This window comes from Dermochelys coriacea, chromosome 5 (assembly GCF_009764565.3).
Source record: "Dermochelys coriacea isolate rDerCor1 chromosome 5, rDerCor1.pri.v4, whole genome shotgun sequence".
Classification (NCBI taxonomy): domain Eukaryota; kingdom Metazoa; phylum Chordata; order Testudines; family Dermochelyidae; genus Dermochelys; species Dermochelys coriacea.
In genome coordinates, this window is record NC_050072.1 from 126776406 (window position 1) to 126801376 (window position 24971).

Sequence of the window (24971 nt, forward strand, 5' to 3'; positions counted from 1 at the left end):
AGCTCCGGGGCCATTCCCTCGCTCAGGGGAGGCGCCAGCCCGCTCCAAAGGTGTGCGAGGCCCGCGGGCTCGGCTCCTGGGCTGGGCGCTACGGGCTAGGCACTGCCCAGCGCTGGGGAAATCCACGCCCAGCCCCCCCCCCCCCCCGCAGGAGAGCTGGGAAAGGGGAGGCACACTCGGCCCCATGCCTGGGTCTGCCTCCCGAGAGAGACACGTGTGTGTGTCCATATCCATGGAGAGAGAAAATACTCCCATGTGCACACGGTCTTGTGTCTACAGAGAGACAGACACACACGTGTCTACATATGTGCCAGCAGAGGATAAAAGATGTTTATTTACATACATGTATATCTCTATGGAGACACACACTATATATATAAAAAGAAAAGGAGTACTTGTGGCACCTTAGAGACTAACACATTTATTAGAGCATAAGCTTTCGTCAGCTACAGCTCACTTCATCGGATGCTGTAGCTCACGAAAGCTTATGTTCTAATAAATTTTTTAGTCTCTAAGGTGCCACAAGTCCTCCTTTTCTTTTTGCGAATACAGACTAACACGGCTGCTAGTCTGAAACCTGTCACTATATATATATACATTCATAGCTAGCTACGAATACACAAATATGCATCTGTGGCACCTTAGAGACTAACAAATTTATTTTTAGTCTCTAAGGTGCCACAAGTACTCCTTTTCTTCTTTTTTGCGAATACAGACTAACACGGCTGCTACTCGGAAACAAATATGCATTGATAGAGATACACACGTATATATATATATATATATATATATATATATATATATATATATGCATCTCTATGGCTTACATATACGCACATGTATACAACTCCATATCCATGCACAAATATAACCCATACATAGACACACGCGCTTATCCATATGGACACACACACACACAGTAACACGTCCATACACACCCCTATACCCACACGCGCATGTGCGCAGCATACGCACCCATCCGACAGGAAAGGCACCCGAGTCCATGTGCTGCGTGACAGACACCGGGACAGAGAGCCCTGCTCTGTTGATGGGGCGGGGTGGGGGGGGGGCTAGAGGGTCCAACAGCCTAGGGATTGTTTCCGCTTTGTTACCGGCGGCGCCCCATGTCCAAAGCAATTGTTTCTTACTTTGATGACTGGGGCTAGTTCATCCCCCTCTGCTACGCTTCCGGGCTGGGGAGCAAAGACTCTTACACCTGTTTGCAATATTGACCTAAAGTTATCCCCCCCACCCCCCTCCCACCCGTCGCCTAAGGGTTAAACGCAGAAAGCCTGCCATCCTTCTGCAGCGGACTCGTGGCTTGGATTTGCTGAAGGATCAGGCAAGGTTTCTCATCCACTTCACGCCTGCGGAAAGCCAGAGCCCAAACTCGACAAGCCGAACTCTGGCTTTCGTCTCGGGGTCAGCAGGCGGCTAGGAAATGTTTATCTGAGCGGGTTTATTTTTATATAAACAAATGAGAGCAAAGGACGTTAGGAAAAAGGGAAGTAACAGAGCTGAAGGCAAAACAAAATCTGCAGCAGGCAGCTCGGGCCCCTTTATTTCAACGGCACGTTCTGTCGTGTTTGTGGTACGTTTACTGGCAACCGAACAAGGTGTCTATACATGTGTGTACAGCCCGCCTGGATTCAAATATTAGCTGAAAAAGCCAAACGTGTCCTAGCTCGTTGTTTTGTTGGCCTTGGAAGAATTTTGTTTTAAATAAATGTGGATTTCCAAAGTATTTGATTTGAAATTAAGTTACAACAATGTGCCCAGGTTACTTTATGCGAGGATAACATGTTTGCTGAGATTTAAAAAAAAGTACCCGTGAATTGATTCCCATCTTCGCAGGGATTTTTTTCTCAAGCACTGTTTTGTATTTTTCACTCCCCATTCACAAAGCAGTTACACGCCCCCTGCAAAACACCAATATCGCTTGATAAAGAAGGTAAAACCGTTCTTTGGAATATGCATATTTCTATAAGTATTACTACTTATTTAATGTATTAAATTAATACGCCTCCATAAGATGCCTAGTCTTTATTTTGCTTCCTTTGAAAAACAGGTCAGGATATGGTGAGATAAATTCGATTCCAAAAGGTGGTTTCTAGCCAGAGCACGGCTTTCAATGAGCCAAGGAGGAGAGGAAATGTTCAACGCTCTTTCATCTGGTGGAAATAATAATAATCATAATTAATAATAATAAATAATAAGAGCGATCATTGATAAATTAACGAGGCCGGGAGAATTCAGGAATCGCAGTATTTCCGAAGGAGAAACATTCGTAGCCCCTTTCATTGTAGATGGCTGCTGTAGGAGTTTTACATTTCCTGTGCTCGCTTGAATCAAGGTTGGAGTGTGTGGGTGCTAATTTTAGTCAAAGCTGGAGCTTAAAGATTCCCTTTCTGCCCTTTTAATTGTAATAGAGACAGGTAGGAGTTTAGCCCACTAGAAAAATGCCTTTACCACCCTCTGTACGGTGAAATAATATTTTGCATAAATGTATCGTTTGCTATTAAATCGATATCGGCCTTTCTCACCATGTTTCCCCCTTTCCACTCACTAAATATGCCAGAGAGGGGCTTTCGCTTTTCTAAAACTGTATCCACTGAAGCATATTCTGCACTCAGGGGGAAAAAATAAGGTCTCTAGAAACTATTTTGATACCAAGTTCAGCTGTAATGGCAGATAGCGAAGTGTGGGTGGCTTAGCTGTCTCGTGGAACAAGTAGATTTTCGACAGGCATGAATATTTCCAAATTAATCAGATTTACTACAACAGGGAAGGAGATTAAAGTGCAACAGCTTTTCTTTGAAATAATTTTGAGCCCGATATTTCATTTTCTGGTAAAAATGAACCTCATCCCGTCTTGAGCACAATTTTAAGGCCTCTGTGTGTGTGTGTGTGTGTGTGTGTGTGTGCGCGCGCACTCACATAGTATAGAGACAGTAAAACAGGAGACACACATATTGTGAAAATAAAAATACACCGAAAAATCTTTATTTCAACCGAAGACTTGGTCCTGCGTAAAATTACAATATTTGAAATGCCTCCTGTGTTAGAATTTTTAAAAAAATGAAAATAAGAAACGTTTCCCTTAATGGCTTACTTAAAAAACCAAAACAAAGTAAAGGGCTGCACGAAATCGCATGATCTTTTCACCTTTTTGTTTTTTCCTCAGGCCTGTGGGACGTCACCTTATTGTTATGGCTGGACCTTTGATATCATTTCGGAGGGCACCTTGTCACTAAATATTCCCTCTCGAAAAGTCTAACCTAGGTTCCTCTTTAAAAAACAATCAAAGATGAGATTATGGTTTAAGGGGCTCATTCTAGTTCATGATCATCTGGGCTATTTTTTGGAGCGTGGTGCCTTTCTAAAGCAAGATGCTGATATTAGGACAAAAGGATCCTTCATAAGGGACTATTTTGGTCTGATTATCCACGCAGATATAGTTAAGCAAAGACAGGTTCCATTCCCTTTAAAGTGAGCATTCGATCAAATATTGCAAGAAACAGAAATATAATATTTAATGATTAGGTTTAAGAGGAAAAATGATTCCCCGATGTGTCCCCATCAGCTTTGAGTGTTAGTTGCCCATTTCATGCTATGGAAGTTGATTTTGATGAAAAGTTGATCAACCACTTTAATTTTTCCAGCTATACATTAAAAGCCTTGACTGTTTCTGTTTCAGTAAAGTCACAGACGTCTCTCTCTGCCTCCGCCTTTCGCACGCTGCTCTGTAAACAGCTAAAGTCACACTTTAAGGCAGTTGGTTGCAAACAAACTTTGATTCCTGCTACAACAGATGTCAGAGTTTCTTGGTTTTTGGCTGCGTCTGGGGACATCTTGTGATGTTTTAGAGAACAGGACATGATCTCACATGGCGAGAAGCTCTTTAGTTCCTTAATCATTTCACGGTTCCTTCGGAGGCTTTTTTTCCACCTAAAACGTTTAGTTTCAGCTCAGTGATCAGCTGCAAAAGCTCGACGGGGAGCGGAAGAGTTGAATTATTCCAACCTGCAAGCAGACCCTCGGAAAAAAAAAAAAGTGGAAACTTTTTTCTCTGTCCATTTCACCAAGTCCTGAAAAACCAGAATGGAATTAGAGAAAAACTACATGACTTCCAGGACTGGCCGAACAGGTAGGACTCTGCTCCTGGTTTTTAAAGTAGTTGTAAATAAATATTATATTATATTATATTATATTATATTATATTATATTATATTATATTATATTATATTTATAGATGCCCGTGTGTTGTGCATAAGTAGTTTTCATATACGGTGTGACTATATGAATCTATAGGTGGGGGTTCATATATTTGTCTACGGGCATACATACAGTATGATATTGATATGTACACACTGCATTTATATATACATATATATATATATATACAGACACACACAATGTGGTATACAGCTATAGGCACTGTATTGTGTTTTGTTGTACTAGTAGTGGTTACAAGCCCAGAGACGTGCTGCTTAGAAAAGATGGGAACAAATGTTTCACCACATCAGGGGCTGCCCTTTCCCGCACTAAGGTATATAACTACTCAGGGAGCGAAGTGACGGCACTGTGTTTGCCCGGTGATGTATCTTTTGGATCTCCAAAGGGATTATCTCTGGATCAACCATTTCCAAAGCAAAAGTCAACACGGAGTTCGGGGGCGCTAGGTGCGGGGGACAAGGCTGGCAGACGAACGAAAACCATTTGCGTTTCGTGCAGGGTTTCAGCCAGCCAGACGCTGCTTTCGGGGCGGGGGGGGGGGATCGGCAATGGGCCAGAGCTTTGGAGGCTCGGCTCGGTGGACAGTCACAAACACGATAAGGAGCGTTGCTTGGGTCCCGTCGCTCCCTTCCTGGCTGGATGCGTAGGGGTGTTTGGGACTGTCCCGGGGAGGAGGCCTGGATGTGACTTGAACGGAAGGCTAGACAGAGCGCGGACCCCGCTGTGTCAGCTCCAGGCTCCGGACTCCCTGACCCAGGAGGGGAAATCCTCCAACCCCCCCCCCGGCGCATCGCCCCCACGAGCAGCCGGGCGAGCTCGGCTTCCTTTGCGGGCAGCCCGGAGCTCGCTGCGCGGTGCTGGGTATGGCAGTCCCGGGCTGCAGCGGACGCTGCTCCTGCCGCGGGGTGCGGCCGGGGGGCTGTTACACTTTGCAAAGGGGCTAGAAATCGGGGTGTAGGGGAGGGAGGCCGAGCCGGCGCTGGGAATGGCCGGGGGGACGCAGGGAGCTGCCCTGCAGTGGGGAGCCCTGGGTGTTCCTCGGTCCCGCCAAGCTCGCTATAAATAATATAATTTTTGCAGCGATCGATGGGCCCTTTTATTAGTTAAATCGCCTGAATCATCGGTTAATCGATAAAGCGTTTCATTGCTCTTAGCCGCGGGCCCTGGGAGGGGCTGGGACAGGCCCTGGAGGAGGGGGAGCCCTTTGGGGGGCGGGAGAGGTCCTAAGCCGCCCGGAGAAGCTGCCCCTGGTCGGGGCCGGGCCTTGTCCCTCCGGGACCTGCGGGCCCGACCCTGCAGTGGCGGCTCTCCCAACCTGGGCAGGAGCCGGAGCCGGCATGATCCGAATTGAGCGTTGCCTGTGTGTGTCCCAGTCCATCGCTCCATTTTTATATTCAACTGGCTGGGGGCGGTGGGACAGGCCCGTTTCCCGGGCAAGGACAACTGGGCCAAACGGGACTGGGTAGCCGGCTAGTAGCCAGGCCACAGGCCTGGCGCCGGTACAGCCAGGTGGGGAGAGCCCAGACCCCCGGGGAGATCAGGGGGAGGGGACCGGAACTCCAGAATCCTCTGGACACGGCTAAATAGCTTTAAAAAGTGTCTATGGACTCTCCTCTCCCCTCTCCAGCATGCCACCCCCCCCGGCTTCTCCTGGCACGCTTTGCTGGGGGTGGGGGGCTTTTCCCTAGGCCCGGTCTGTAGTTATAGTCCTAAACTTTGTGCCCCGTGTTCGCTCTGCCCGGAAATCGGCGCTGTACGCTCGCTGCTTGATGGGTGTGTCTCCCTTCCGATGACACCTCCAGCCAAATCCCTGTTGTGCCTCCCCTGGTTTGGAAAGAAAACACAACCTTGGTTGGCTTTGTACGTGGCCGACATCACACACGGTGCTGACCGGCGGCCTGGTGCAAAGATTGGGGGAGTGATGGTGGGAGCCAGGTGACTCGACTTCCGGGCCGGCTCTGGCCGCTGGTTTGACTCCAGTCTGTACCTACACCGCAGCTGGAGACTCGAAACAGAAAGGTTAAATGGGGCAGCGGAAGTAGTGTTCAGCTTCATTTTGTACGGCCTATTGCTTCCAGCCTCACACTCAACTGGCTTTCCTTAAACCGGTTTCTGCCATTTGCTATCGGGGCTCCCTCCTTTAAGAAAGGGTGCCTTCTTAAAGGCCCCCTAATGCCTTCTTATGCCTCAGAGAGCAAGTGTTTCTACAAATGAGAGGGGTAGCAGAGCAGAGGTAGCTTCCCCCCCCTCCCCAACCCCCCAGAAATCGGTACCTTAATTAGGCGATTAGTTTATCTTGGAGGCTTTGGGGGGAAATTCTGGCCCTCAATTTAGTGTGAAACAAAATGCCTTCGTCACCAGAGCTTTCAAACTGACGCCACCTCTGCTCTGGAAATGGAGCTGATCTAAATGACTGTGTAAATTCCACCTTCCACGCTCCCGAGCAGGAGTTCATTTACTTCATCTTAGTGCCCGTTTCCCCAACCAAGAGGAACCTGCCTTGCAGATATTTGTTTTTAAACATCCAATCAAAGCTGCATCCTCTCCCGCAAAAAAAAAAAAAAAAAAAAAAAAAAGGTATTCACGTGGCTGGTAACAGAGAAGATCCCTAGATCCTCTAGTATGCTCTGACATTCTCCCGTGTCTACACGGGAACGGAGATGGGGGTTGAGGAAGAGAGGCGAGCACTCTGGATACCCAGCGCGTAGTAACACGGATCAACTCAAATCCTCGTGCCTCAAACTGTCCAGGGATACCTGCAACTGTCGGGCGGCAGACTCTGCACAGGCTGGAGGGGGGGAGGGAGAATCTTACCCCCCTGGTTTTCGTGCAGGGGGTTAAACGAGGGTTGATGGACATCTAGTCTCCTGGTGCTTCTCATGCCACTGAATCTAGAGAGTCTGTTAAGGGAGGCGCTTTCCCCCTCTGTGACCCGTGAAATAATCTATAGACTTGTTTACTTTCAACTCTGATCTCACTCCCCGGTGCAACACACGTGGGACCCACACTTCCACTCCCGTCCTGGGTGGGTTTCTTTACATCATCGCCCATCACTACTTTATTTGAGATTGTTTCTAGCTCTTAAAAAGAAGGGGGTGGGAACTGGGTGACCTCGAGGTCCGCCACAAGAATGGCAACTGCATTATTTATCTTACACGGATTTAAAGGGGAGAAGGGGATCAGGAGAGGGGAGATTTTTGTCTGCAATAAACCGTCTACCTCGCTAGGGCACATCTGCGGAGTGGGGGCTTAAAATAAGAACTAACAAGGCGGCTCTAAATGGTAAATCCCTTGCTACAGGCAAACCTCTAAAATAGATAGTTAATAACCAAAAACATTCCTGGTGCAATGATGTACTGATAACTTCGTGTGGCTGCTGACCACAGCTTAGCACGTGATGTGGGAAATCACTGTACACCAGGTTTGATATTTGTGTATATTTTCCAGTTCAGAGCCATATGCATGTTACCATCATTTGGTCGGGATGTAGTAAACTCAGATGGGCTAGTAATAAATAGATGCATTATTAATTATTAGTATTATAATGATGAAAATCATTACCAAAAAAGCTGACGGTGCAATACGGGAAGGATGCTGCCGATAAAGCCTGTTAGTCTTCTCCCTGGACGGTGTCTCTAGAAGTTGGGGGAAAGGGACAGGGGGGTGATGGAAAGTTCAAGGGAAATCCTCTGCCAGTGTATTTGTCCTTCGCAAAAATCGCCTTTGATGCCCGCTTTGTGCCAATTTTAGAGGAAAACCCTGCCAGCTACAGCGAGGTGGGCTGGATACAGTCGAATTTATCGTGTGTTTTAGACAAGTTTCACCCGCCTCCTTTTGAGGCTCTCTCTAAACCCCGCAAAGTATTGGCGCCTGGCACAAGCTGGTTACAGTTCATTAAACCCGAGCGCCCCAGGGCAGGCTGCTCGCCGCTAGCCACAGAGATCTTGCAGCTGTTCGGGACTTGGAAGGGATCCCGCATGGTCCAAATTGGTGTTACCAATACGATTTTTTCCCCCAGCGAAATCTCTCGGAAGGTGCAATTTCCCTTCTCGATTGAAACGGACCGCGAAAGGCTTTTGCGGAGATTTTTGCAGGTTGTTAGTGCGGTGTGATTCCCAAGCGCTCTCCGGGCGCAAAGTGGAAATGATCAGGTCAGAATTTGAATCCCCCCTGTCCTGACCCTACAATCCCTTCTCTAGCCACCCAAAAAACCACCGACCCCTGCGAGTCTGGTGCCTGGTGCGCAGAATTAAACCGCAACCCCGGGGTGGGAGCGGGAAAGACGCTGCACAAATCCGACCTTAACTCAAACTAAGTTGTAAGGTCATCATTGCTTTGCTCTGCCTGCTGCTGAACGCAAGTGGGACAAGCTCAAAGTCTGGCCGTTTCTGTAGCTGGAGATTTGCACACCCACGAAGGTGTTTGCCAGCCGCGGGACAAAGTCGTTTTTATTAGACGAGGAATACCAAAAGCAATGACAGACCCTCCGCTGTAATCAGCTCTTTAGAGATCCAGTGGATAAGCTAATTGCACGGGTTCCTGAACGCCTGGAGCTTGGAAATCTTTGCGTTTCGGAGAGCGCACGGACTCTTTGCCACATCGATTAGCACTTCTCGAAGGAAGAGGAGAGAATACACTTAATGCTGGCTGGTTCAGTGCAGTGTATAGCGGGACGCCTTTCCCTTTAAGCGTGTGAACGCCCCGCGGCCAGACTTCCTTCCCAGATTTCACCGACCCTTGTTTGGGTCTGGACTCTGGGCGGGGGCGTTGGAGGCAGATTTACCCCTAGCCACGGCGCCGCCTGTTCCGGCCGAAGGCTGGGGAAAGGTGTGTGCCCGGTTGTATTTTACACGTGAGTTCAGAGCAGCCTGGGAGCTGCACACGGCGGGACACCAGGCTCGCAGGAGGAGAGGAGGCTGGTGTTTGGAGAAGACACTTGCTTGTGCTCCGGGTAGAGGGGTCGGGGTTTGCCAGGCAGGAACTCCCCCTACTGTTAATTTCATCAGGCTGCAGCGGCGGGTGGGGAGAGCTCCTGTCTGCGAGCAGGGCTCGGCAGTGTGGTTAGAGGAAGGTCCTGCCCGAGCCTCGGACAGCCCAGCGAGAGGAAAGGGCTGTTTGGAAAGGGCCGGCAAATCCGAGCGGCCTTAGGCGTTAAACTGTACAGCGCCGAGCCCGCAGCCCCTTGGAGAGACAGCGGGGCCGACGGAAAAAAAGGGAGGTGGGTAGAGGGGGGGGTAGTGGCGAGTCAGGACGAGAAACGAGGCGTTTAGTGCAAAAAGAAAAAAAAATCTAAACTAGTCATAACAAATGCCAGCAAGCGTATTGCACCGAATAAAAGCTAGTTCCTCAGCACCGCCCATGGCAGTGACCTTCCCTGTGCTGCAGCTTTCCTTTGGCAAATGGCTCCCACTGCTCTGGCTCAAACTAGTTCTTGCACTAGGAAGACCAAGCGCCGTGTGGACGCTGTCTGTGTGATCCGGCTCAGACCAAGTCACTTCAGCAAAGCAATAGGGTTTTCCCAAACTGTTCCAAGTAGGGTGACCAGATGTCCCGATTTTATAGGGACAGTCCCGATATTTGGGGCTTTTTCTTATATAGGCTCCTATTACCTCCCACTCCCTGTCCCGATTTTTCACACTTGCTGTCCGGTCAGCCTAGTTCCAAGGGTCTCTTGGACAGAGGAGAGCAGCAAGCCGGCCTTTGAACCAGGCTTCCAGGGAACACGTCCACATGCATGAGGCGTGTTAGCGCTGGGTGCACAGGGCCCTGGCCCGGGTGCCAGCGATCACACGTGTCTGGAGATACCTGTGCACAAGAGACCAGAGGAGCGCGGCTTCACACCATGAAAACCACAAAGCAGCGCGAGATCCTGGGGGGAAAGGCCTGCCTGGCCTCTCTGTAGTGGCCTTGGGGCACCTTCTCTCCGTTTCCAGAAATGCCCCATTTCTCCTTCGTCTCTGCCCTATGCCCCTGGAATGGGCTGTCTGGGTTAAGGAGCAGACCCCCTCCTTGCCGAGGCTGGGGGTGAGAATATACAGGCCTTTCTCCCGTGGAGGCCAGTGGCAGCTCCAGAGCCAAGGACTTGGCCCTATTTTCTGCGCCAGTTTGTGTCTCTCCAGACTCACCTCTGGGCAGCGGGGCCTGGGAAAAGCGGCGCAATAGCGTCCACCAGCCCTATTTCAAAGGAGGCGCAGACTCCCCGCTAAATATCTCCCTGGCTCCAGTGCCCCTGAGCGGCCGGGCACTGCCTGCAGCGGGCAAGGCTCGGCTCCGGGCCCAGCGGCGGGGAGAGGGTTGCGGACCCCCTGGCTCCGCGTTCAGAGAACAGAGAGCAACGTGCATTGCAGCTGCCCGGCCAGAAACAGCCCCAAGTTCAGCTGCAGTGCGAGGGAGGCGGCTAAGGGCCGAATGGCCGGGGGCTGTGGGAGGCTGCTCATACTGAGGCCAGTAGCCCCTGGGCGTCGGTGGCCGCTCGGCAGGGTGAGCTGACAGTCAATTTGGGTCATCGGCGCGCATCGCTTCACCCAGGGCTCTCAGATCAGCCACCCCCCCCCCCCACTTAGCAGGGCTATTCCTCTCTGCCTCCCACCACAGAGAGCGCGGACAGGGGCAGGCCGGTGGGCGCTCCTCTGCCGGTCAGACCCTGGGACAGAGCCCCTGGAAATACCCCGCACCGGAGCGTGTTCCTGCTTCAGATACACGAATCATTGATCCCTTCTTTGGGCTTGGCCACACTGGTTTAAACAACCTCCCTGCTTCAGTGACGCCTGATTCCATGTCAGCTTTAGATCCCTTATGATCAGTGTGGAAAGCAAGCCAACAAAACAGGCTAACGCGCTTTCCAGTCGTCATACCCACAATAGAGAATACACAATTTAGGAGTGCTTTGCTTGAGCTAGTCCCTTCAAACAGGGAAAGCATTCTTTCTGCATATATCTAGGTGTGTGAGAGACTATTATATGTATGTTCACACACAGAGTGATTTATATTAATTATATTATATTATATTAGCATGCATACAGTTATACACAGGAATATAATGTGCATAATTATATGCATGCTAATACATAATATAATATAAATATAAATCACTCTGTGTGTGAACATACATATAATAGTCTCTCCCATACCTAGATATATGCAGAAAGAATGCTTTCCCTGTTCGAAAAATATATATATCCCTGTGTAGAATTATATGATACACAGTCATAGCTTATAGTATGTATGATATACAAGTTATATATAATATAAATTCCATGTGCTATAAATATGAGTCTCTATGTATCATCAAAAAGAAAAGCAGTACTTGTGGCACCTTAGACACTAACACATTTATTAGAGCATAAGCTTTCGTGAGCTACAGCTCACTGCATCGGATGCATTTGAGCTGTAGCTCACGAAAGCTTATGCTCTAATAAATGTGTTAGTCTCTAAGGTGCCACAAGTCCTCCTTTTCTTTTTGCGAATACAGACTAACACGGCTGCTACTCTGAAACCTGTCTATGTATCATGTAATTATGCACAGAATTATATACGTGTGTGACTCTGTATATACAGGCTGTATAAATATAGTGACTCTCATATGCACAGCGATATAGGCTGGGTGTATATGTGTGCACCTATAAAACATATTATTGATGATGCACTTGCTGCACAAAGTTATCACAGTAGGAAAGAAATATAACAAAGGGCATAGTTACTTAATTCTGCCAAGCGTATGAAACTAGATCCGGTAATAACTATAGATTTCATAAAGGCAGAATAATAACCAGCAGCAAAACAGACAGTATCAAGTCTCTTTTGTGAGGTGTGTCAGATGGTGCCCTCTCAAGCCAGGGAGAGGCGGCGAGCTCCTCAGTTTATTTAATGATCATTATCGCGCGGCTCTTCTCATTTCGCGGTTCCCTCTGTAAAACGGAGCATCCTTCTGTGACTCGGGGAAAGTGACTTTTTTTTTAAACACAACAACAACAACAATTGCTATAGTAAAAAGAAAAGGAGTACTTGTGGCACCTTAGAGACTAACAAATTTATTAGAGCATAAGCTTTCGTGAGCTACAGCTCACTTCATCGGATGCATTTGAGCTTTAGCTCACGAAAGCTTATGCTCTAATAAATTTGTTAGTCTCTAAGGTGCCACAAGTCCTCCTTTTCTTTTTGCGAGTACAGACTAACACGGCTGCTACTCTGAAACCTGTCAATTGCATCCGATGAAGTGAGCTGTAGCTCACGAAAGCTTATGCTCTAATAAATTTGTTAGTCTCTAAGGTGCCACAAGTACTCCTTTTCTTTTTGCGAATACAGACTAACACGGCTGCTACTCTGAAAATTGCTATAGTGGTTCCCCCGCCCTCTCATTAACTTGGGAGTGAAGATACCCGGGGGGGGGGAAAGATTTTCACTTTTACTGGAGAGGAAAAAGTTGGAGAGGGGGAAAAAACCCGCCCCCGGTCTCAGTTCGGCCCCTGGGCTGCCCTCAGCGAGGCTGGGGAGCTCGCTAGGGGTCCGTTCCCGCGGCAGCTCCTGGCGGGCCCCGGCCGGGCGGCGTTTCGGGGCGGTTTCCAAACGGCTCCGGGATTGACGGGGCTGATCAGCGCACATCAGCGCGCCCTCTGCAGCTGTAGAGTGGGTCGGGGGCCCGATCCTGAGCGCTGCCTCCCATACTCCCCCTGCGGCCCCAGGCCGCCTCCACAACCGGACCCAGCCTCCCCCGTGGCCCCGATTCCCGGGGGTAACACAGCCTCCCCGCTCCCCCAGCTGGGTGCCCCCCACGCTGCCCGGGCGCGGGGGGGGAGCCCCGGGGAGAAGCAGCCCGAGGTTGTAAATGGCCGGCTCCGCCCCGCCCCCCTCCGCTTTGTCAATGAACCGGCCCCGCCCCCCGCTCTCCGATTGGTCGGGAGCTGGCTAATCGCAGCCGGCCCCGCCCGGCGGCCAATGCGGGGCGGCCGGCAACTTTACTTTTCCGATTGGCCCGCGGGCGGGTGAGTGACGGCCCCCGCCCCCGCCCGCTCCCAGAGGCTGAGCCCCGCGCCGCTGTCCACATGCAGCGGGGTCCTGAAGGCGGCTCCGGCCAGGCGCCTCGCTCCGCCATGGGCGCGCAGTAGCCGCGGGGCAGCCGACACGGGCAGCGGGATGGGAGCGCAGCGCCGGGCGCCGGAGCCTGCCGGGGCGGAGCGGCGGGCGTGAGGGAGCCGAGGCGCCCGCCCGGCATGGTCGGAGCCCCCGGCCCGCCTCGCCCAGCGCCCTGCAGCTTCCCCGGGGCGGGGAGCCCCCGACAGGTCCCGCTCCGGCCCGCAGCCGCCCGCTCCGGGATCGCGGCGTCCCCGCTCCGGCCCCTGGATTGCTCCGGCCCCGCCTGAGGAGCTGTGCCCGCCCGGGGCTCGCCTGACCTTCTGCATGGCGCCCTGAGCCGCCCCGCTGCTGGGAACCCCAGAGCCGGCGGGAGACCTGCGGGGACCGGGCGGGACTGGGAACCGGACCGTCCCGAACTGCTCCCCCGCCCGGAGTGACCGGACATTGCCGCGCTGGGAAGGAGCTTTGTGGGGTGGTTTGTTGCCGGCGTGGAGCTGGAGGTCTGGGCGGTCGGTCCCCGCAGTTTGGGCTGACGGAGCGGGGCTGAGCGCCGGGGAGTTTCAGAGCGGACCGGATCGCTGCTGGGGACCGCTCCGATGGAAATACACTGTAAGCACGACCCGTTTGCAGCAATGCATAGTAAGTAGGCGGCTAGTTCCACTTCTCTGACATTTAGCGCCGATCCGGCCACCCTGCCTGGCCCGGTCACAGCGTCCCTCCCGAGCGGTTATTCAAGGGGGGTCGGTGTAGCTGCCTCTGGGCACCACTAGCGAGGACCCGCCGCACTTGACCTGCGCTTTGCAGGGAGGATGGAAAAGAAAACAACAGCCGCCGCCGCTGGCTCCCTCCTTCCCCCTTGAATTCGCGAGATAAACTTCTGCGGTGTTTCTAGAGAATGTGGGTCACCTAGATCCCCATGTACATGCCACTCCGACCAGTCCTTGCTAATCATTGTGTTGTGAAAGCCAGAGACAGAGTACACAGAGAATGCAAATTTCAAACCTTGATTTACCTCGGTCGGGTACTAAAACCACCGGGTGAGGACTACAGAGAGGATCGCACGTTTTATTTGGTTAGATCTTTGCCATCTCACAGTGAGATTCAAATGCCCAAAGTAAGCAGTACAATCAAACCCCCTTAAATAGTTCCACCAGACAGACCTGTTCCTTTTTGTAAGTCTCTTCCCCCCCCACGTCCCTTTTTGGCTGGCTTAAAAAGTTGAGGTTCCCTTAGTCGACGTTTACCATTTCTTAATTATTTATGCACAGATAATGTTTAAGACAAATCTTTACTAGCAAAAATAGGGGTTGGAAATATTAGAAACAGCCTATTTTAGTGAGTATCATTTACTCTCTAGAAGACTGAATTGATGTACAAATATTTCTAAATCAAATCTCTCTCTCTCTCTAAGAAAACATTATGTTTGAAATACACAGAAACGTGTGGTCTGCAGCATTTTTGCTAAATGTAAAATATCGATTTAGTCTAAAAATACCCAGCAGTTATCAATGATAAACTGAGTCTAAAATAATTTTCTTCTAAAAACATTGAATTAATGTTTGCAACACCAAAGTCTAAGGAAGGGGGAATGTACAACATAGTCAAAATGTTAAAACTAGCTGTGTAAGTTAGCAGAATGTGTGCAATGTGTTTGCTTGAGGTTTGTTGTGCTTGAGAGGCTGGGAGAAGATTTATCCATTAACACAGTGTTATGTGAAATGACATCTTCTCTCACGGTGAGTTAAACGCTGGATTAGATCTAGAGATTTCAAGGAAATATAAAGTAGAACTAATCACATTTCCCTTATGCACTCCAGCCTTTGAGCCAAAACAGATTTGTTTTCAAAATAAAAGATCGTGATATATAGATAGACATTATCTATCTATCTATCTATCTATCTATCTATCTATCTATCTATCTATCTATCTATCTATCTATCTATCTATCTATCTATCTATCTATCTATCTATCTATCTTATAATAATATACATTTAGAATAGGACACACAGTAGATGACTATAGAAGGACAGACTGTAAACTTACAGGGAAGTGTATAAGATGAACTACAAAGAAAAACGCAACATTTTTGGTTTAAAAAATGGAAGTTATTTTTTAGCTAAATTGAACGAGACATTGAAAACATTTTCAAAATAACCTGCTTTTTAAAAAAAGGAAACCTGCAAATGGAAAAATTGACTTTGATTTTTTAATTTACAAATCAAAATATTTTAACTGATGTGCAAATCGAGCCTTTCATTTAGGAGAAGGACAGTTTGAAATACGATTAATAGTGAAAAACAAGATTTCTCCCGGAGTTGTCTTTCTGCTAATTTGACGGGCAACCATATGTGGAAAAGTCACCTAGGGACTTAGCTGCTTCCTCCATTAACCTAAATAATGATAAATCAATATCTTCTGCAGGAATGTAAGAGGAGGAAAAGAAATGGAGGGGCAAAACCCTAGTTTGATTATGATGCTTTTTGCTATTGTAGTCAATCTGTTTCTGAAAAGATTTAGTGCAACTGACTCCAAAAGAAAAAATTTCTGGCTGAATTTTCAGCTGTCCATTAACAGCCATTCTGTTCTCCCTCATGAGACACATTTTACCTTGTTAAAACATTTGAAACAATAATATATATTGATGTGACTACGAGGAAAGGGATCAGACTTTTTCCTGCACAACAGCCCAGACACTGTTTTGTCACAAATGTTGATTTAGTCGTTAGCATCCTCAGCGGGCGAAGACAGCTAACGCCAGCCCCATCAGAAATACTCCCAACCTAGAACCTGATTTGGAGCCGAGAGCAGATAGATGCCCACCAAATAGCGGAATTCCCTAACCAGAGGAATCATTTCCTAAGGAAGTATATAGCAAAGCCGTCACACGGCGGGAGAACAAATGCTGAGCAAAGAGCGGAGTGCTTACAATGCCTGCGGTTTTTTCTGGCCCAGGAATAACAATCCCACATAGTTTCTTCATTCTCGTTGGAGGGGAAAGCTTGAAACCTGCAGGCAATGAGCCCCTGGATCCAGCATCGACGCAGTGTGCACAGACGCCAATATAAGGAAGAACCAAGTGTCGTTGCATTGTGCTATGCTTTTGCTACTAGGAAAGTCAATTTTTTACAGGTGGGGACAAACACGTACCTATCTATCGGTCTGGTAGCATGCCCCAGTATTTATATTTGTTTGATACATGGGAGCACAGGTAAAGCAACTAATAGGTGGGATTTGAATGGCATGTTTCTTAGTTTAAATACCTACCCACGCAATCGGTTGGCTGGACCTGGGACTCACCCCGAAAGTCTGGTCAGTGGTTGGGCTGTTGGAGCTAGTGGTGATTCTTCCGCTGCGTAACAACAATAACCAGCACGGGGTGAAGAGCAAGCCCCCCACCTCCATCGCTTCCCATAGCCTGGTAACGACCCTCCCGCCCACCCCCCATCCCTGCGCATTTCCTCTTTCTAAAAGTTTTGGTCGTTCAACTTTCCCTGCTTTTTGCTTCCCACGGGGGCGAGGGGAAAGGCTGAGATGTGACGCGCAAAGGCGCAGGGGATTTTCCCTACAAACGTTCCCAGTTCGCACGTGCGCTGATGTTCCTACAATAAAGCTGCAGTCGGGTTTCCTGTCCAGATCCCACCTGCGCTCAAATTAGCCCCAAACCAAATCCCAATAATCCGACAGCTCCTTCCTTTCCTATTGGACGTCGGTCTTTGTGGGAGGCTGAGGGGCAATCTGATGGCGGTGCGAGGAGAGGGGGAAATATCGCCCACATTTCAACTGGGGGTGGGGGGAGAGGAAATAAACCAAATAAGAATGTGCTGAGTCAGCTGCTTCCCCTAGCCCTGGGGCGACCCTTGCCGCTGAAATCCACATAGGCTGCAATCCGAGCAAACGAGCCAGCGAGGATCCCCTTGGAACTGGACTAGGCTCGAAAAGAAGGGACCGCCAAATGGACGGTTAAGAGATGGACTTTCCAAATAAACCCCGGCCACACGGATAAGGACAACGAGAATTCATTTAGAAGGGCGCCTCTCTTCCTGTTGATTTGCATGGCTCTCCCATCGTTTTCTAATCTTGAGACCCGCGTGGGAAAACGCTGCAAAGGTGTTTTGTTCCTTGAGGTGCTGACATTTAGCTTTACCTTCTGTAAAAGAGTTCCCACCCATTTCTAGGTGCGAGGTAATATTTACAAAGAACACCCCGGGGGTTAGTTTTTTCAATGACACTTCTAGTAATTTAAAGGGAAAAAACAACAACTTTCTTTAATACCCCTTGTTAGCAAATGGGGTGGCTCTGTTGTGAATCAGCAACCCTTTCTCTTACAGCCAATCGATGGAGCAGCAATGCTGGATTTAATGCTTAAACTGCTGCTATAATGTGTGTGTATTCATAGACACATAGCTCTATAATCTTTCTCCTTCTTTCCCTCACGGATATGCATATATACCTATATTACACACATATGTAAGAATATATACTATACATGTATGGATTGTGTGCACACAGCTGTGTGTATATGTAATATACATATATAACATACAGCCACAACAATACACACACAATCCATACATGTATCGTATGCATTCATATATATAGGTCTATATGTATTGTATACTTGAATACTTCTCAATGAAGACTATACAATACATATGTACATACATATGTGTATCTGCATACATGTATGGATTGTGTGTCTATATTATATTATAGTATATTATATTATATTATATTATATTATATTATATTATATTATATTTTATATTATATTCACATAACAATGCACACAATCCATAAAGGTATAGTATATATATTCTTCGTAGTTACAATTGCTTTAACATTTCTCAGCGATGGGCACAGTACTATAGGGTGCTCCAAACTTGCCCCAGACTGAGCTGCTTTGTAATTTGATCCTGCCAGCGTTCGCCTGGCAGGGGGCAGTTTTCTTGTGTAACCCCCCGGAACACACAGCGGACCTACTCATTTAATAACGTGTATTTTTCACAGGGAGGGGCTAGTTACTACTGTTGCCCAGCAAAAGTCCCAGAGCTGGCCCTGCCAGACTCGGGGTGGCCTGAAATCTGCTCTGGTGGTTCTGCAGGTTGATTGGCGGCAGGAAAGAAGATCTGATTTTTAAAAGCATTTTTTTTTTGCCTTCCTTCAGTGAGAACTTCCATCTGCTAGCCAGAGGAGCAGGTGATAATGGGGACAAATGCAGTGGAAGAGGAGAAGGCATCCCCACGGATGGATCGTTTTCCTTTCATTTGAACTAGTTATTCCTTTCCCATCCCATACATTTCTCCAACCAGAAGATGAATGGTACAAATCCGAAGGCCCGTTAGCTGCCCGTAAAAGGCTCTGGGATGCTCTTTTACCCGGCTGCAGATGATTTTAACGTAATTTAACCTCTCCTGCTCCAGCACACCAATGCAGGGAGCACAATCCACACCGGCTGAGCAATTTGCTCTGCACAGTGACCCTAGCTGAAAAGGCAGCAGCATCCCAGAGCCTGGGCTGGTTAATATCACTGCTGAGCCCTGGTCTCCATCGCCTGGAAAGGCCAGTGGGGATGGCGAGCTCCCTGGCTGTTAAGACCTCGCATCAGAACCAACGTGGGGCGTTCGTTTGCCTCCAGCAGTATTTTAGAGCTGTACGGAGAATACAGAGATTTTCAAACTGTTGGCTAATTTGCCTGGTCATTAGCATAGCGCAGCTTCCCTTTGTTAGCCATCCAGAAGGATCCAACCCTACCCAGGTTCAGAAATCTCTTCCTCAGCACAAAGCTCGCCCCATGGGTGGCCAGTGTTATATATATATATTTTAATAAAGCCACTGACTAGTGCTTGATGATTTATCGCTACATCTTTGTTATTCAGCAGCTGCAATAATTCTGTCCTCTTGGAGGGAAAGTCCGGGTTGGTGGGGCGTGCGGTACATTTTTGTTGTGACTCTAAGGCGTTTGAATCTCCCATAGCCAAACTGGGGGCTGTCTGATACAGCAACAGTTTGGGGCTATTCACCCGCCGAGAGATCTTTGTTATGCAGTTTTTGTGCCCCCCCCCCAGTGAGAGGAATATAACTCCCTTTAGAGAATGACCGATTTTAAGTCACATCCAATATTTATTGACAACAAATATCAACGCATGACGTTCCCCCCGCCTGTATTTTAATAATCATGTTTACACGTGACACGAACCCCGGGAAACTCATGCAGGCGTTGATTTTTGGCTGTTTGGGGGAAATGCGGATGGCTGACCGCGTGGCCTTACTACCTGCCATCGAAGTTGCTAGGGAAGTTCAACTCGATCAGGGTGTCACTTTCGCCGAGGAGAGCTGTCAGGACATGTAGGTAGCTGACCCCCTGACCCTGCTGAAGTGGGGGAGAGCATTCCCACTCCGCTGGTGACCCACAGCTTCCGCGGCTGTTGCTGGGCGAGCAAGCGAGCCTGGCTGGTCGCGAACTTGGAGCAAAGAGAACCGCACAACAGAGGGGCCCTTTGTTTAATTTTCCATCCAGAAGGCAAATTGTTCTAGGGCATTAAGGACCCTTTGAATCTTGGAGAGCTGGATGCCTACAAAACATCGAACTTGTAATATTTGGAGGGAATAATTACAAAATTAAAACCCTTTCCCAAACAAAGTCTTAGCTTTCAGTATCAAGATTCTTTCTTTCTTTCTTTCTTTCTTTCTTTCTTTCTTTCTTTCTTTCTTTCTTTCTTTCTTTCTTTCTTTCTTTCTTTCTTTCTTTCTTCTACTTTGAATTGCTTTTCTAGATGAAAAGCTAAAGAGCTCTGCCTTTTTAAAATGAAATATGATGTTAATAATTTAATATAATTGAAATTGCTAAGGAACCAAAGGCTAGTTTGTTTCAGTTAAGTGGAGCTGTACCTGTTTTTTGGTATTAAAAGCAACAAGGACATTATTTTTCTGGCCTTAAAAGAATTTCAGAATCAAAACAGATAGGCTCTGTAACCCTACAATGCTGGGATGGTTTACTCTGGAAAATGCAGCACAAGGTTATTCTCAGACTTCTCTTGATATGCTCTGAATAAACTTATTTTTGGAGCAGAAACACCTTGAACCTGAAGCTTCCACTAAGATCTGGTGTGCTGAAAAAAAGGTTCACTTCTGAAATTGACAAGAAACTTCAGTGACTGGCTGCTCTGTGTAGGCTTAAACTGGCTTTAGTAATCAAATATTTTATGTGGATTCATGATGTGTGCTGACAGTTTTAGAAGGTGTTTACAAAGTTTGACAGTAGTTTATCAATGGGAAATGACAGGATTTAAATAAAAATAGCTTATACAATTGCTTTTTTTAAGCACTGGGGCATTTGACCTGTCAGCTTATTCTGTACAGTCCAAGTTCCCTGTAAATAGAGATTTTTCTTACTACTTTTTTGTTCCAGTTTTGGCAACAGGGTTGTCTCTTGCTATAATTTGTTTTCAGTTTCACCAGTTCTCTGTTATATTTGGATGATTAACAATTTGAGAATTAATTGTATTTCGTCTCTTGCTATATGGGATTATTACATGTTCCTTGGTTTTACACAGTTTAGCTGCTACGCATCTAGCTGGGTCCCATTTCACATCAGATATATGATTCACCTTGCTAAAGGTGAACACTGCAAATCTGCAAGAAAAAGAATAATATATACGTGTGGGCTAAGCATTCACATTTCATTTGTGGGACCATAATGTCTGGAGAGGCCGCTGTAAATTGTAACAGCAAAAGCCATTCCATATTTTTCCTCTTTTGATTAAATTAAGCATTAAGCAATCATTTTTGGGGGGAAGTAAACGATCATTAAATTCAGTGCAACCCTTTTCTGACTGAATTAAACTAAATTTATAAGGAAAATGGTCCAAGTCTTATTTGAACACAGCCTCATATTTGTAGGGAGACTAAAGTTCACCTTTTAACCATGCAGCTACAGGGCTTACCCAAGCAATTCTTACTCAGGCAACATCTCCCACTGGTTTCAAGGGGAGATATTGCTTGAGTACTACTGGTCTGGGCCAAAAAATGTAATTTGAAAGGCTGTTTTACAAACTAGGGGCCTGATTTCGATGTCACTTAAATCAGGAGGAACTCCATTGAAGCTAGGGGGTTACATTGGTGTGAAATTGCTGTGTGAACAGAATTAGGTTTCGACTTTTAAAATTCTTCCTGCCATGGCAGTAAGTGATGATTAGTAATTTGAAAATGCTTAAACTCTTGTCGAGGAGTGAGGCTGATCATTATGAAGGCGGAATCTGTGGTTAAGCAAGATTGCAGTGGAGAAGTGTCTTCCAACTATGTTTTTTTCTGCTTGTTTTTTTTTTCTCCCATGTGTTTCAGGACATGGAGGAGTGAATCAGTTAGGGGGTGTTTTTGTGAATGGTCGTCCACTCCCTGATGTTGTCCGCCAAAGGATTGTGGAACTTGCCCACCAAGGTGTCAGGCCGTGTGACATCTCCAGGCAGCTCCGGGTCAGCCATGGTTGTGTCAGCAAAATTCTTGGCAGGTAACTTTGTTTCTGTAAAGGAAAATATCAAACACTGGATCAAAGATTATGAAACAAGAAACAAGTCAAATGGAGACTGATGGAAATGACCGAGAATGACAGGAGATGGTATAGGATCAGTCAGTCACAATTTAAGATGTCTGACCTGGGAAGTGAAAGTGGAAAGTGATTGATTGATTTGTTTGTTTATTTACTTCACCAAAAATTCTTGCAAATAACTAAAGAAATGAAGAGGAGGGATGGTCCATGTGGTCTAAGTTTCCTGCACCTGTGTGCACTGAAAAATGGACAAATCTGTGAGTCATTTGCAGTAAAATGGAAAAACCAGAAGTTATGAATCTGACGGTGAAAGCTGTCCCTTTTGTTTTCTAAAGAACATTCTATTTTTAGCACGTAATTTCACTACCGAAAGCCACCAAAGCAGTTGTCAGTCAGCACACTCATTTACATGGCCTCTTTGGAAATTTGTCACAATAATTTCATTTTAAGGCTTGTTTTATTCTTGTAATAAGATATATTCCTAATTAGAACACACAGTACCATAAGTAATCATTAACTTTCTTAATTTCTGTACTTTGAGAGTAGCCATCTGTTCTGATTGGAGATGCTCAAAGTGGTATAACTATAGTACATTAAAAAAAAAGGTGTCTATCATGTCCAAATTTGGTTTTGAACTTGTTTTAGATTCAGGAAAGTCATCACTGCATTTTAACTCCTTGTGCACAAATCTGAATATCAGATATCCCTGATTTTAAATGCACTAGAACGCATGTATCTTGGGAACTTTTACCTGCCACACTTTTCTATTACCTTCTATTTTCTCCTTATAACTCAGAGAAGTTTTTTAAATGTTTACTGAGCATTAACAATTGAATTAACTTCATTGTTTGCATTCCACTGGTATTAGTCACATTTTGACCTTCACTTTTCCCTCTCAATTTTAATTGATCTGTTTTATTGGTCAGACTGTAGTTATAAAGATTGTTAGAGCAAACATTTGTTGAGCAGTGTACATAGACTCTTCCCCCTGAAATAACTGCAGCAGCAGTCCCACATGGACAAATGCAGTACTCAAAATGAAATTAATCTGGCAAAGCTAAGGATTTGTTCCCCGTTATTCCATGAGACCCATTGTCTCTACTGGTAAATCTTCTCTACAGTCTTATTCACATTGCTGCTATTATGCCACAGGAGACAGTCATAATGTATGCACAGAAGGTCCCAGAAATCCAGTAGACCTGGTTCTTTTCTCACATGCCAGTTTTACTCCAGTGTAATTCCATTGGAACTCAACGAAGTTACCCTGGATTTTACACTGATATAAGTGAAAGGACATGTAAACATATTTTTTCTCTTTCTGAGAGAGACTTTTCTTGTGTTTTATATGGGACTTTCCTGCCTACCACAGGCTGCTCCATTCTGTTTGATCTTTGAATCTTTTCTGAGTGCTGGTCCTATTTGTGACACCCTACCACTCTAGCCGATTTACAAACCATTTCTATTAGTATCAGTGCAAAGCTAATAAATAGGCAACTACAGGGGAAAAGTCCAACCACTTTACTGTTTCAGATTTGAATAGATTTGTCATTAGATATATTTGCATTATGGAGCTCAGAGAGCAGCTCTGGAGTTTTGTCATTTAAGTTGTCCACAATAAATTGGAATTTCATAGCTCATTATTTTCATAACTAATAATTATTGTGGGTAAAATGTTACTGTAATTGGAGCTGCTGCCTGTGGGGAAAAAAATACGAATGTATCACATAAATCCACCAAATTTGATTCCAAATTCTGGAACTGAAAGTTTTTGAATCCGCTTGTTTTTAGTCAAATGTTGGAAAAAACATGAAACGTTCAAAGAAATAAATGTGAGCCTTTGGGGCGATGGTCTGGATGGCAACAGAAGGAGGCTGACTGTAGCTGATCGCTCACGGAGCATTACAGCAGGGGCGACTGCCCTGTGCCCATCTGAGGGGAGAATTGGCAACCTGCCTGGAGCTCAAGGGCAGGATCTAATTTGCATAACATCTAGCAGATTGCAGCTGCCCTCATCTTTAGTGCGGGGTTGTGGCCAGATTGAGAGGGAGAATTGCATTGTGGGAGCTGTAGTCTCTGTGGGCCACGCCCCAAGTTAAAGATGAGACTAACCAGACTGGAAGAGTGCCCTATGGAATTCTATAGGTTTAGTTGGCCTGCAGGTTGCACTTTGGTTATGGTTATGGCACTCTATGGTTATCCCAGTTTTACAGGGAAATTGGGATTAAGTTGTTCCCCGGGGCTGATTCTGTAAGGGCCTGATTTTATGCTCTTTAAAGTCATTGGAATCTTTCTATTGATTTTAATGGGGTTCAGATCAGGCCCTTACCCTCTATGCCAATGTCCTTCAATGAGGCAAAACTGTTACCCAGCAGCATAGGGTCCTGTCTGTCTCAGAGTCCAAAAATGCATCACCTAACTGCTTGTCAGTTGCCTGTTTTCCTGTTGCCTAGATTTTCCAGAACTGGAGGCAGCAGTAAACAAGGAACAATAACCAGTGATCGTGCATGTGTGCAGGCCCAAAAGAGAGCGAGAGAGAGACTGATTACACAGAGGAATTTTTATAAAATCTGCCATTTTTTATTTGCCCCATGAAAATTGTGAGCAGTTAGTAAAGCAGCATTAAGCTTACCCAAACCCAGTTCTGGAGCATTCACCCATTGAAGGGATGCCATAAGTGAGGGTTACAAGGTCTGGTCTGCATGGTCATTTTTCATATGCATGATTTTTTTAAGTGCATCGTGTAAATATGTTTTCGCAATTATTTCATCATTCACCCAGGTGCAAACATCATCTTGTCACTCCCATTAAAGGGATTTTTTTAGGCTCTGAAAAAAGAGTGCCCGCAGGACAATTAAACCTGTAATGCAGAAGAAATTTGATAAGTGCAACTGCCCTTGATACACAGACTTCAGTCCCATAACATGATCATGCTCTTTTGCATCAGAGAGATTTTAGGAGATTCATTTTCCAGCAGACAACACAGATGTCAAATAGCTGCAGAGAAAATATATCATGTGAACTTATGTTTTTATTGGGTGGGTTCTAATATAGATCCTGCTAAAAATATGGGATGTGCCAAGGTCAATGAGCAAGTTTAGGCTTCTAAAGATGATTCAG

The 24971-nt window shown here is 46.7% G+C and overlaps 1 protein-coding gene across 5 annotated transcripts in view; it reads left to right on the forward strand.

Moving 5' to 3' along the window:
• Positions 1-3665: 3665 nt before the first annotated feature.
• PAX5 (paired box 5) overlaps positions 3666-24971 on the forward strand; it is a 238089-nt gene continuing 216783 nt past the window's right edge. The window contains exons 1-2 of one of the 5 annotated variants that reach the window (XM_038403330.2): positions 3666-4147; positions 21650-21815. In XM_038403330.2, the coding sequence (XP_038259258.1) occupies positions 4102-4147; positions 21650-21815 (212 nt within the window). In that variant the 5' untranslated portion in view covers positions 3666-4101. Of the gene's footprint in view, positions 4148-13309; positions 13948-21649; positions 21816-24971 lie in introns of those variants that run through there. The other 4 variants (XM_038403327.2, XM_038403328.2, XM_043514629.1 and 1 more) reach the window with 4 other exon arrangements.